General features: G+C 38.0%; 1 protein-coding gene across 5 annotated transcripts; it reads right to left on the bottom strand.

The window, feature by feature from the left end:
- Window positions 1–1,772: 1,772 nt before the first annotated feature.
- Window positions 1,773–11,998, bottom strand: si:ch1073-145m9.1. Of its 5 annotated transcripts, none has more exons than XM_041800194.1 (7): window positions 6,849–7,101; window positions 5,258–5,353; window positions 4,025–4,137; window positions 3,408–3,531; window positions 3,156–3,328; window positions 2,226–2,330; window positions 1,774–2,113 (listed from the first exon to the last, which is right to left on the bottom strand). In XM_041800194.1, the coding sequence occupies exons 1-6, from the start codon at window positions 6,886–6,888 to the stop codon at window positions 2,265–2,267; spliced, it is 612 nt and encodes a 203-aa protein (XP_041656128.1). In that variant the 5' UTR covers window positions 6,889–7,101; the 3' UTR covers window positions 1,774–2,113; window positions 2,226–2,264. The 5 variants fall into 5 exon arrangements, with proteins under 5 accessions (XP_041656146.1, XP_041656128.1, XP_041656119.1 ...); XM_041800185.1 differs by having other exon boundaries at window positions 2,231–2,330; XM_041800178.1 differs by having other exon boundaries at window positions 1,774–2,330.
- Window positions 11,999–13,099: the final 1,101 nt, after the last annotated feature.

Below are 13,099 nucleotides of genomic sequence, written 5' to 3'. Positions count from 1 at the left end.
TCTTCCTCCATAACTGCACGAGCTCTTGCTGTTGCTCGTTTACGTCAGGACTCTGCCACGCCTGAAAGTACTGCCCCTTGTCGCTGATTGGTCCTGTCACTTTCTAACCAGGCCCAGATGGTTCATATGGGAGGTTTGCAAGATGGATTCGCCAGTGAAAAACAAGGAAACGGGTGTATCCATCTGCTTTGCAAGGTTAGTTTGGCCCCTTATCTCCACTGCTTTAGCATACCGAGACATTTTGGACAATGCTATGCTTCCAATTTTGTAGCAACAGTTTGGGGAAGGCCCTTTTCTATTACAACATAAAGACATGGTTTGATGAGTTCGGTCGGTAGAACTTGACTGGCCCGCAGAGCCCAGGCCTCAACCCCAATGAGCGCCTATGGGAGAAACTGGAACGGAGATTGCGAGGCAGGCCCTCTCATCAAACATCAGTGCTTGACCTCATAAATGCTCTACAGAATGAATGGACACAAATTCCAACTGAAAAACTCTTGTGGAAAAGCCTTTCAGGAAGAGTGGAGGCTGTTATAGCTGAAAAAGTGGGCCCAACTCCTTATTAAAGTACATGCATTTGAATACAATACCATTACAGTCCCTATTAGTGTAATGGTCAGGCAGCCAAATACTTTTATCCATACAGTCTACATCTGGATAACACTTCTGCCTTTTGTAGTCAAAACAAGAATTTCAGCAGCAAGAATCACTGGATTTGGAAATTCCAACTGTTGGGGAAAAAGTTCTTAAGCTCTGTTTTTACTGATAGAAAAGACTAATTAATTCCCTTGTTATGAAGAAGTACTCACATGCCTTTGGTCAAAAGTAGACTTTCATTTGAAATGTAAACAGTTATGATAAAATTTTGCTAATTTAACATATTTGATGACAATAAAATGTGTGAGATAGTGTGGAAATAGTCATTAAGCCGTATCATTGGATGTGATATCTGTTAAAATAAGACAGTCTGAGAACATAGGGTGTGGCACTAATCTCCCTCGTAGGCCTATAAACAAAAGTGCAACAACACTTACAAGCTAAAAAATTTTTTTTTAAGTGCAAAACTTATTTACTAGTTTCACAGCCACTTGCATTAAATTAAAAGAAAGCATGAAAATTAATCTTGCAGGTTTTTAAATCTGAAAAAATAGCCATTTTTGGCAGGTTCAAAAAGAGAGTAAAGCTGTGTTCAGATTGTCCCTAAAGGGACAAGGGGCAAAAAACATAAATAACAGAGTTAGAGGTGGGCACCATAAACTATTGTGCACAGGAGATGTTTTTTTTTCAGTTCATGACTCTTCAGTGGCTCTGTACTGAAGTAGGAGCTTCACCGTACTACAGTATGTACAGTAGTAGTACATATGTGCAATTCAAACATTAGAGAAACAAACACTTCATAAGAGAGCATGTTTTTCTACTGCACTGTCCTCTTATGAGTACTTCTTTTACAGCTAAATATAATAAACTCATTTTTTAAAAACCATCCCAACTTAACAGATATTACAACTTATTCAAAAAATTATCTGTAAAACTGTTCCTCCTCACTAGTAAAAAAAATAGGTTTACCTTTGTTCAAACCAAAGTTAAGCACATTTTTAGTAACATCACTGTAATATTCTTGCTGCAACTAGGATTAATATATAACTTTAAACAATTAAGCTAACTTTATTGATTTTATTTACTTATTTTTGTATTAAAAGAAAATGAATAATACAGGTTCAAATAATGCAGTCTAAGAGTACAAAACAATCATTTTTTTTATAAGATTTTATTTTATTAATAAAATCAGTCAGAAGACTCCACAAACATGCACAAAAGCAGAGAGCCATAGAGAGCCACATGCACAAAAAAATCAATGCATCAGTTTAAAAAACAGCATTTAGCAAAATCCATTCAGCTGATCTTTAATTATATTTACATTAAATCCTATGTTGCATTAATGCAACTAGATCTCTGATACATGCATCATTTGCATAATCCTAGTACTGGTGCAACCCTTATTTCAGAAGCTGTACATAAAGCAAGAGGTCAAATATAACACTGTTGTTGATGTGAGTTCATTTTTAGGTCATTTGGTACCTCAACAACAGCCATTTATTTCAGAGTTAGAGCCCTGAAAGAGAGAGGTTAATGATCAAGTTAATTATTTGAAACTCCCTTAAAGTAACCAATGCTTTTGCTCTCTGATAAAAAAAATAGAAAAATTCAGGAAACTAAATGTAAACCTTGCCTCCAGGAGAATATAACTGACTGCTGAGTGTCTTTCAGCTCTTCTTGTCGTCTTTCTCCTCACTGGTCAGGTACTCAATGTGCGTCCTTATACACCACATCTGCAGAGAAACAAGCAAGAGCTTAGTCATTGCAGAAATAGGAGACACTTATGATATTGTATTCAAATACAAGTACTTCTTACTCAGGCTTTAATTTTGTAAAGTTTAAGTTTGAAAAATGTAAGTTTACTTCTGGGTCACGTGACCGTCTTTTCTCGCTTCCTTACTGCCTTATTGTAACAACAACAAAAGGAAAAGACATACAAAATCCAGTCCTTTTTTTTAGAGTTTGTTTCTTCGTTTCAACGTGTTAATTCAAAAACCAAAAAAAGGTTACTTTCCAGAAACAAAAAACAAGTGAAGCAGGCCGTTTTCTTGATTTCCATACGGTCAAATGCTCTTTCAAATAAATTGTGCTTTAGTACCCTGACCCAGCACGACACTGCCATCACTGTGCTGAGTGTATGCCAAACATAGCATCTTGTCTGATGGCCAAAAGGCACCATTTTGGTCTCACCAGACCAAATAACTTTCTTTCACTTGACCATGGAGTCTCCCACGTGCCTTTTGGTGAATTTTAGTCAAGATTTAATACAAGTTTTCTTAAACAGTGGCTTTCTCTTTGCCACTCACCAAGGAAGTTATGTGATCGGCAGGGTTTGTTAGTTTGTTTGTTAGCAACATAACTCAAAAAGTTACGGACGGATTTTGATGAAATTTTCAGGAAATGCCATTAGGAAGAACTGATTACATTTTGGGAGTGATCCGGATCACCGTCTGGATCCAGGAATTTTTAAAGGATTCTGTACTATTGGGAGATAGGGCTAATGGCGGAGGTCTGTGCTCTGTGAGTGCTTTACCAGTTAGTGTTGTTATTGTTTGTACCTCTGCTGACAGAGCAAGCAGGCGACCTGCAGCTAGCAGCACAGTCACTAGATTCTGCATCCACAGAGGCAGGTACATCCACTGGGAGAGTAAACCTTTCTGAGAGCCGTACAAACACAGAGGGAGGCAGTGCAGTCCACTCACCACCCACAGGCCAAGAGGGGTCCGAAACCCTGAGAGCACACACATATCAATAAGCTCATAATCTGTAATGAGTCAGCATCAGCTCATAGTCAGTGACAGATATGTTACCGTTGTCCATGATGGCTCGTATGAGCCAAGGGCTGCTGCTGAAGCTGTTCTTCCAGTGATCCCCTCTGGTGTTGTGGTTACACACAAACACACACCACTCCACAGCAGACACCATCCAACCCCACTGAAACACAAGCACAACATCAGACAATGATAAAGCAGCGGACAGCCCCTGTTGCATCAAACATTAAGTGCATTACATTAGGTTAATTCAGAGTTGAAAGTCTTTTAGTCCACTAACAACTGTTTGAAATGTCTTTTTGTTAAGGAAAGCCAAAAATAATTTATCGATATAGAATATTAACAGGACTGGTACTCCATGCACTAAAGAAACATGCAATAAATTTCCCAAAGTTTACAAAATGGTAGGTTTTTCATCTAGAAGAGATGGCTTAGGCTGTATCATTATCTGTGTCATCATTGTCAGATGTTGCTTAAGCCAAATTATGTCTCATGTTTCAAATAAATAAGTACATTTATCTTACACCTCTTCTACTCTTGATGATCTCCAAAGTGGCTTTAATTTAAACTGGCTGTCACGAATAACAGTATGTGAAAGTTAAATCACAGCTTAATGTTAGCTTCAGGTATATATTTGCGTCTCCTGGATGTGTGACCTCAACAAGGCGGCTCCACAGCATCCCTCTCCCCAGGTTGTCCACCACTACATCCAGCCAGGCCCCGAACCTTGACACCTGACCCAGCCTCCTCGCCAGCCAGCCATCCACTCCTGCACAGAGATCATCATAATCAGAAACAACTCACATATGCTGCACATTCAGAAAATATTCCTGATGATAGAGGAGCAACTTGTTAAGTTCATCTGTTGAATCCTTCAGGGCCTAACATGTCCTGAGATTCATTCTGCTCCAATTCAAAGAGCTGGGGAGCTCTAAAGCCACAGAGCAACACACTTTAAATTTAAGTTATAACTACATGTGTTTTATAAAAGCTGAATATGTCATAGGCTTATATCCCTGAATGAAGACACTGCTTGTGGTTGCAAGAGGTAGAGTCACCTCCTGCTGGACATTTGAGAGAATGCAGGAATGCATACTGCAGTTAACAAAAAAGGTTTTACCACTTCTTATGTAGTATATGTTCTAAAAGCGTAACCTTAGACTAATATTTGACATCACTGTGGCTACGTCCATTTTTGTACACAGTACCAGAGTCAAAGAATAAAGTAACTAGATGGAATACAGCCATTACATATTTTGTTTTTCCCACCCATGCTTTTTTCCTGTGATAGGACAATATTTCCTCTGTTAAAAGGTTCAGAGTTTAAGTTTATTATTTTATCAAAGTCCAGTACTACTTTGATAGTTAACTACAATGCAGCAGCATAAAGTCCACATGTCAGTCCAGGTGAACAGCAGTGAGGAGGAAGCTGTTTTAAAATGTACATTATTCTTGTTGATCCCTAATGTTAGTATTTTGTCTTTTGCATTTTTGTTTGAAAATTTTCTACACCTCTTGCTGTTTGGCCTGACTCCTGTTGATTTATTTTCAGAGTTCCTTCTTTGACTTTGTCTCTCAAACCATTTGTTAAATGCATGATTTTACACTTCTAATTTATTTAAATTATTCTTATACCAGACTTTAATTTTTTTAGCAGATACAAATTCTTCCTGGACATCTAAAAAAACAAACAAACACACAAGCAAAAACTATTGAATATACTGCTATTAGATTCAGCACTAAAACACACAAAAAAGACACCAAAAAAATTGCTTAATTACTTTCCGCATAGTTGAACCAAAGAAAAGACACTGAGAAATGTACTTGAGCTATTTAATTTACACACAGTTCACAGCTCTCAAATGCTGGAATCATATATAAAAAAATACCATCAAGAGCAATGGAGATGGAGTATAAAAAGATGAAGAGTGCAGGTTTTTCATATGCAGCCCATGCTGTAACCACTAGAGCAATCCTGATGTAACCTGAAAGAGACAAAAACACTCAGAACTAAGGTTGTAAAAAATGATTGATACTTTGATACCCTTTGACAACTCAAGTTCAAAAATGATAACATCTTCGTCTCCGATGTACAGCATAAAACTACTAAAACTAAAAAAAAAACAACAAAACCTTGATTAATTGAGACAGGAATCAGTCAGTCAAAGACGAATAGCACAAATATCCTGGCAACATTTCAAATCAAGTATTAGTGTGATATAATTTTAAATGGCATCATGTAGGTCTGTGAAAAGGATACAATTACTGATTGCTATCAATCTCAGAATTTCTGTAGTTAATTGCAAATAATCGCATCCTTTAACTGCATTTTAAATTTCCACTGTTTTACTTAAAAATATATTTTTCTGTCATTTTGTATTTCACTATAATCTTAAACCAAGGGTAACTGTTGTGCTGTTTGGATACTACATTTTTACAGGTATAGTGAAGATCTCAACATGAACTTAACAATGGATGAAGGAACCTGTTATGGATTTAAAGAGCAATAAAAAGGTAAATGTTTGATAACACAAAGTCCAGATGACTTGTTCACTGAGCTGCCTGTCTGTGAGGTTTTTTTTAAGTGAAATGAGACATTAAGGAGCAGTGGTGGACTTATTTTACATCACTGTGGCTGCTGATCTGGCTTAACCAAAATTTGTTGAAAAAGACAGCAAATCCTGCAATAAAAAGTGCATTTATTACAGACCTTAGTTGAATGTAATTAACCTTGAGAGCCTGGGTATCATATCATGGTTTTAAAATCTGATATTTTGTCATCCCTACACAAACAGTGACTCAAGGCAGTCAGGTTAAAGCTCCTGTAGGGAAAAACCTGTTTTAGTTGATTTTGGCACCCTCTATGGACAAAGTGATATGTTATCTCTTCACTATTTATCCTGTACATGTGAAGTAAAATTTTATCCTGCTGTCTTTTAGTGAATATATTATATATTATATACCAAATCTTTGCCTTGTTTATTCTCAGTTAGGACTATTTTTGCCAAGCTATGGACTTATTTGTCTTTCAGGTATTAAAAAACATAATAGAAATGATTACTTTTGACCCTGGTGATCTTGTTTGCTATTGTAGCTCAAAAAAAAAACGCATCAGTACCAATTTCACACGCCCTCAATAACTCAAATAGCTTGAAACGGGCTGAAATTTGGCCAAATGTAAAAGTGGCTCTATCCTGACATTACAGTTCCAAAATAACAAGGTTACCCATAGTCTCTTTTCGAGACAATATTCTGCTCTAAAGATGTAAGTATTGGCCTGCTTTAATGTAAAAAAAACTTCTAAGTACACTGTACTATTCAGGCTATCTGCATAATGTTTAATATAACAGCCCATGGCATGTTTGCAGTGTCAGTACCAACCTTTACCGGGTACACGGCTGCCATATGTCATAAAATATAAACACTAATAAACAAGCTACACAAATACAACAACATTAAATTTTATTAAGGGTCTCTCACCAATGATATTCGGCCAGTACAGCAGAATGTGTCGTCCCATGCCCGCTCATTTGTGATAAAAACAGCCGAGCCTCACCGCGGAAGAGAAGATGATGCAACCTGCCTTGTTTACAAACCGACCTGTCTATCTGTTTACAGCGGGCACATTGAGCCAGTTTTGATACATTCGCAGACCTCTCCTTGTTAATTTAAACCAGCGTGCTAGCAACGAGGTGGGGAAGTTTGTCGCTTTAAATGTGGTGTGCTGTGTGCGCTTTCTTGTTCACTGTATGACGTATATGGATGACGACGCAAACGCACGCTGACAGCACGTACGCCGAAGCCCATTCATAAAGCTGCCAAGTTAACAGAACACTATTTTGACAAAGAGATGAATTAAGTACTCAAAATTTAAGTCAAACAATGTGCTAATAAACACAAAATGTGTGTTCATGTTAAGGATTGTATTGGTACACTCTAGCGAGAGAAACAAGACGTAGCGAGGTAATTAATTCAACAGCTGATATGTATTTCAAAGTTATCGATCGTGATATGGCAACAGTTGAATGCCGAAGTCGTCAGTTTGTCCTAACAAAACTGGAATGATCTTTTTTATTTTGAGAAGGCGCTAAATAAGTCGTCTAACAGACAGAAAAGCTTAAACGTACCCATTTATGTAGGGGTTTTGTTTTAAGCTTATTTTAAACGGCTTGACAATGATTGTAGTGTAAAGGGGAATTTACGGAAGCCCTGGACGAACAGACACACATGCATTTTTTCACTCTTTTTCTGTTAGTTTTGGATAAATTTCTCGACTCATTAATTGACTTGAGTTTATTGAATTCAGTACCATGTAATTTGATAGGGACATTACAACCCCCAACAGGATAGAAAATGGATGGATGTATTATTTCAATACAGTATAAACTGGTGTAGCCTACTGCCAAGAGAGTACAGCTGATCATTTCAACCTTTTATAACGGTTAAAGCTTTGCCAAAAAGGTTCCAGTGACTTTGAATAGCAAAAAACAATTCTGTATCTGTGTATGCAGCCTTGTCTCCCAATCGTCTTATCCATTGCAAAGAAACGCAGCTCAACCTTTTGAATCATCATGATATTTTGGGTAAGGCTTCCTAAGTCACATTTCATATATCAATTGTGAAACTATTACATCTGGTAATGTCCTAACACAGACGGTCTCGCATTTATCTAGCAAATTATCTTAAAGGTGCATTGTGTAGAATTTGGAATTTTAGCGACATCTAGCGTTCAGATTTTAGAATGAGCCGATCTGTTACCAAAACATCACATCACTAAGCGACGAGAGCCTGTGAAGACCAAAAAAGACCGTGAACTGGACATCATTTACAGCAGTGAAGAGGTGAGGGTTTATTCATTCATTTTTGTAACCATTATTTTTATAGATTATAGGTCAGTCTTCTTCTCCACCTGCCTTCCAGGTAGCTTTCAGGACCGGCGGGCAGGTTCGTATTTAAAAATTGTGTTTCGCTCTTTCTGTCTCCAAAAAGTTGCCGGTTCGTTATGTCAGCCTCCGTGAGGGCAACTATGAAAATTTAAAAAGCTTTTTTCTAATTTTGTAAAAAGAAAACAAAAGTTTAAAGGGGATGATTGTGCACTTATTTTAACATAGGCTACTTCACATAAATATATAAACATTATATCCCATTTACACCGTTTCTGTTTGGCGAAATGCAGCCAAATTCTACACACTGTACCTTTAAAGTGAAGGTCAGATATTTTTTATGTTTTCTCATAATAATAATAATAAATATAATAATTTGGAGTAATAATTTGTATTAATAATAATTTTTCTGTGACTAGGCAACCAGAGCAGTTGGCAGCAAGAAAAAATGCACTCTTAAGTTATATCTTGGACTTGTAGTGTTTTTCACAATTAAGCTGAACTCCTGGCTAGCTTAAAAGCTAACAACAACTGCCAGTAGCTGCGACGGAACACTGCCTGATCAACAGACTACTGAATGCTATCTTTTGAGATAGCATGGGGCAGCACGTACAATGCGGAAATGCTTCACCTGCAAACGGGACATGGCGGGGTAAAAATGCCTTCAATTACGGAGATGAAGGGAAGGATGGCGGCAAATTTTACCGGATGTTCAGAGAGCAGGAAAAAGTTTGGCGCATGTCTGTGCGGAGGTGTGGACGTTTCCATCGCAGCCCGCTGGACGCCACACAGGTGTGCAACAAAGTTTGAGTCTGATAAATAAAATAGTAATTGTGAAGCCGCTTTGACTTCCGTCTCTTCACTACTTTAAGAAGACATTCAGAGTCAGTTCAAGGTGAAGTTCTTCATAAGCCCACTTATTCTTGTTTGGCCTGTGAAAATAAAATGTAAATTTAAAATTAAAAACGTGTTTGCCTCTAGAGGTTGTTATTTGGTTAACAACTATTGGCTGTCACTGAAGAAACCTGGTGTGAACTGTTACTAAATTCTCTAAAGCCAAGTTATCCTTATCCTAATGTTTACCATCCCTTGAAACTCTTCTGTTTTTAGTCTGCAGCCCTGTGCCAGTTTTATTTATAATCTGTTATCTCGCCCTGATGCAAATTTCTTGTCTGAATTCTCTGATTTTATGTCTTTTGTTGTCTTGAATTATAACAAAGTGATTTTAGCTGGTGATTTTAACATTCATGTTGATGACTGCGCAAACAGTTTTGCTAATGAATTTTTAAACATCGCTGAATCTTTTAACCTTGTTCAACATGTGCCTGGGCCAACTCATAAACACAGCCACACATTGGACCTTGTCTTTACTATAGGTCTTAATGCTAACTCCTGTATCCAAAAGGACGCTGTTTTATCAGACCACTGCCCCATTGTATTTAATGCCCTCCTGCCCAGCCTTTTTACTCCTTTTTGTGCCCCTCACCTTTCTTTCCGCCCCATAAACCCCACCATTATAAACACTTCTGCATTACCTTTGCAGCTGCCCTATGTTTTAGCTCCCTCGAAACACCCTCTGCAAACATAAATCCAGACAATGTTGTCTTTTTTAACCTCTGCTTGCTCATCCATCTTGAACACCATTGCTCCTCTAAAAACCAGGAAACCTAATCCCAAACTCAGCCTTGGCTCAATGAAACAACCATTGCTCTGCGACAAAGCTGCGGAAAAGCAGAGAGGAAATGGAAAAAAATAAACTCCAAATCTCCTATAATTTACTCAAAGATTCCCTCTCAAAATACCAAGATTCAGTCAAAGCTGCAAGGATAAATTATTTCTCTGATATCATTGCAACAAACCATAACAGACCCAAGATTCTTTTCAATACTATCAACTCTGTGATTAATCTATCTGACAATTCTATCCAAGTCTCTTCCACCCTAACTTGCAAGAATTTCAGATAATTCTTTGTAGACAAAATCACCAACATAAAAAACCCAATCAAACCTTGAGCCAATATTCCACCAGACCTGCCACGAATGATGCCTGTTTTTAATCACTTTGCCCCATATGTCTTCCAGAATTACAAGAAATAGTTTGTCATCTTAAGCCCTCATCTTGCCCTTCTGATTGTATTTATTTTCGTTTTTTAAAAGAATATTTTCATACTGTTGGTCCCAGCATCCTTTCCATCATCAACAGTTGCCTCTCCACAAGATTTTTGCCCTCTGATTTCAAACATGCAGTAGTACAGCCTCTTTAGACACAAATCTTTAATCAAATTTTAGACCCATTTCCAAACTCCCTGTGGTGATTTGCAGTTTTTAGTTTTATTGTGACTATTTCCTGTGTAACCACTTCCGGTGCAGAAGTTTTCTCTGCTGGCTTTACAGAGATTGGGCGTCTCTGCTGGCTCTGGCTCTCGTGACTCTGGCACACCTGCAGCTCATCACCCAAATCACCACGCTGCTCTTAAGCTCTGCCTCTTGTCTACACTGGCGCCAGATGATTCTGCTCACTCCATGGTATTGGCCGACTCTCTGAAGCTCTAAAGTTTCCACTGAGTAATTTCTAGTATTTACTACAAGTGTACTTACCTGTGACTAATCCTGCCTTCTCCTCCATTCATTCCAGTGCCTCCACGAGCCGCCTGCAAGCCCAATCTCTGCCACGCTGCCACACTCTCTCCCTTGGAGTCCTCTACTCCTATTACTACTTGACTACTTGAGAAGTTCCAATCATGTTTTAGAGAGAACCACGGCACGGAAACTGCTCTTTTAAAAGTTCTTAATGACTTGTTTTTAGCAGCAGATGATGGCAACTGTTCAGTTTTAGTTCTTTTAGATTTGAGTGCAGCGTTCGACACAGGTGACCACAATATGCTGATCGCCAGGCTCAAAGATTGGGTTGGGATCCAGGGACAAGCTCTAAATCTTCTTAAATCATACCTGGAAAACAGAAGTTTTAAAGTATGCTTCGATGATTTATCCTCCTCTTCGGCCCCCCTTGTCTGTGGGGTTCCTCAGGGGTCTGTTTTAGCTCCCCTCCTGTTTTCAGTGTATATGATGCCACTTGGCACTCTCATAAAAAAACACGGCTTAAACTTTAATTTTTATGCAGATGACGAACAGCTCTACCTCCCACTAAAAAGCCAAATCCCACAGTGACTACAATTACTTTTCCACTGCCTCCAAGAAGTAAAAGACTGGCTGGCTCAAAACTTTCTACTCCTAAATGAACAAAAAACTGAAATAGTCCTATTTGGCCCACCAGACTCCACCAGCACCCTACAGAAAGGCCTTGACCCACTATGATCCCAGCTTCAACAATCTGCAAAAAATCTTTGTGTGATTTTTGACTCTGCTTTTAAGTTTGAAAAACAAATAAATTCTGTAGTAGTGAAAGTCTGCTTTTATCAACTATGTGCCTTAGCAAAAGTTAAACTGTTTTTATCTTTTACAGACACTGAAAGAATTATCCACACTTTTATAACATCATGGCTTGACTACTGAAACTCCCTCTATCTGGGGTCAGCCCGCTTTGTCTCACCTGCAATACGTGTAAAACGCTGCAGCCAGATTTTTAACAGGTACACGCAAACGGGAGTACATCACCCCTGTACTCGCCTCCCTTCATCGGCTCCCAGTTGATTTTAGAATACATTTTAAAATTTTATTGCTGGTTTTTAAATCTTTCCATGGTTTAACCTCCTCCTATTTATCAGACCTTTTAACCCCATATACCCCACCTTGGTCCCTCAGATCCTCTGGGCAGTCCTTCCTGGTTGTCCCTAGAGTTAAACGTAAACTCAGAGGTGACCGGGCTTTTTCAGTGGCAGGTCCACGTCTGTGGAACAATCTGCCTCCTCAAATTAGAGGGGCTAACACTATACATTGATTCAAGGCTCAGCTCAAAACCCACCTGTTTTCCATGGCTTTCAATACTGCTTAGACTTCTCTAATCAAAGAAACATTCTCCTCTGAATTGAATGTGTACTCCCTGCCATGTTATTGTGTCTTGTCTTGTCTATGATCTCCTATGTAATGTTTGGTTGTTTCTAATTATGCTTTAAGTGTGAAGCACTTTGGTCAGCTGAAAGCTGTTTTAATGTACTATATAAATAAAGTTTACTTACTTAAGGTATGAATGTTTGTTTTACTCAGATTTTTGTGGGTTTTTTTTTGCTAAATGACAAGTTAAATTTTGATATCACAGTTGAATCTGAATTCAATGGCTTTAAATAACATGAAAATATATATGCAATGACTGACAAAAAGTATTCAGTGGTATTTTTTTTGCGGACAGTAATGCATTACAGTTTCTTCTATTTGACATCACAATGCTTTGCAAAATAGACTACCAATGCTTATCAAGGAGTGTAGTACTTTACACTCGAATATTGACATTTGGGCCAGAATTGATTAACACCACCATGTGATACTCAAATGTTTTCTGGGAAAAAGTTTTGGGGTTTAGGGTGAATTCAGGTAAAATTACAGATATGATTGGAGCATCATAGCTCTTTAAAACTTAGTTTACAAGTAAAAAAAAAAGAAAAGACAAGTTAAAATTTGAATGTAAACTTCATTTTAAAAAGTAATTTCAGTGTCTGGCCCATTTTGGCTGAACTGGTTAAATGGGCCACCATTTTCAGCTGAACCAGGCCACATAAATCTACGCTCGTAAACAGATTTTAAACAGAAATTAAGGGTGATAAACAATTTTATGAGTCTAAATGCATGGAATTGCAAAGTCTTAGCAATCCTTTAAAAAATTATGTTGCAGACACTACAACAAAATGACAGCCACAGGAACAAGGAAGTAAAAAGAGACAACGAAAGGAGAGGA

This window comes from Cheilinus undulatus, linkage group 2 (genome assembly GCF_018320785.1).
Source record: "Cheilinus undulatus linkage group 2, ASM1832078v1, whole genome shotgun sequence".
Taxonomy (NCBI): domain Eukaryota; kingdom Metazoa; phylum Chordata; class Actinopteri; order Labriformes; family Labridae; genus Cheilinus; species Cheilinus undulatus.
The sequence above is the reverse complement of the archived record's forward strand: the minus strand, read 5'-3'. Positions and strand labels throughout refer to the sequence as shown.

Excerpts from the sequence above, each read along its gene's own strand:
- si:ch1073-145m9.1 (XM_041800178.1), bottom strand. The coding sequence starts at position 6,888 with ATGGGACGACACATTCTGCTGTACTGGCCGAATATCATTG. Across the intron at positions 4,138-5,257 it reads CATCTCCATTGCTCTTGATG|GAGTGGATGGCTGGCTGGCG; the intron begins GTATTTTTTTAT and ends ATCTCTGTGCAG. Across the intron at positions 3,532-4,024 it reads TGTGGAGCCGCCTTGTTGAG|TGGGGTTGGATGGTGTCTGC; the intron begins GTCACACATCCA and ends CTTGTGTTTCAG.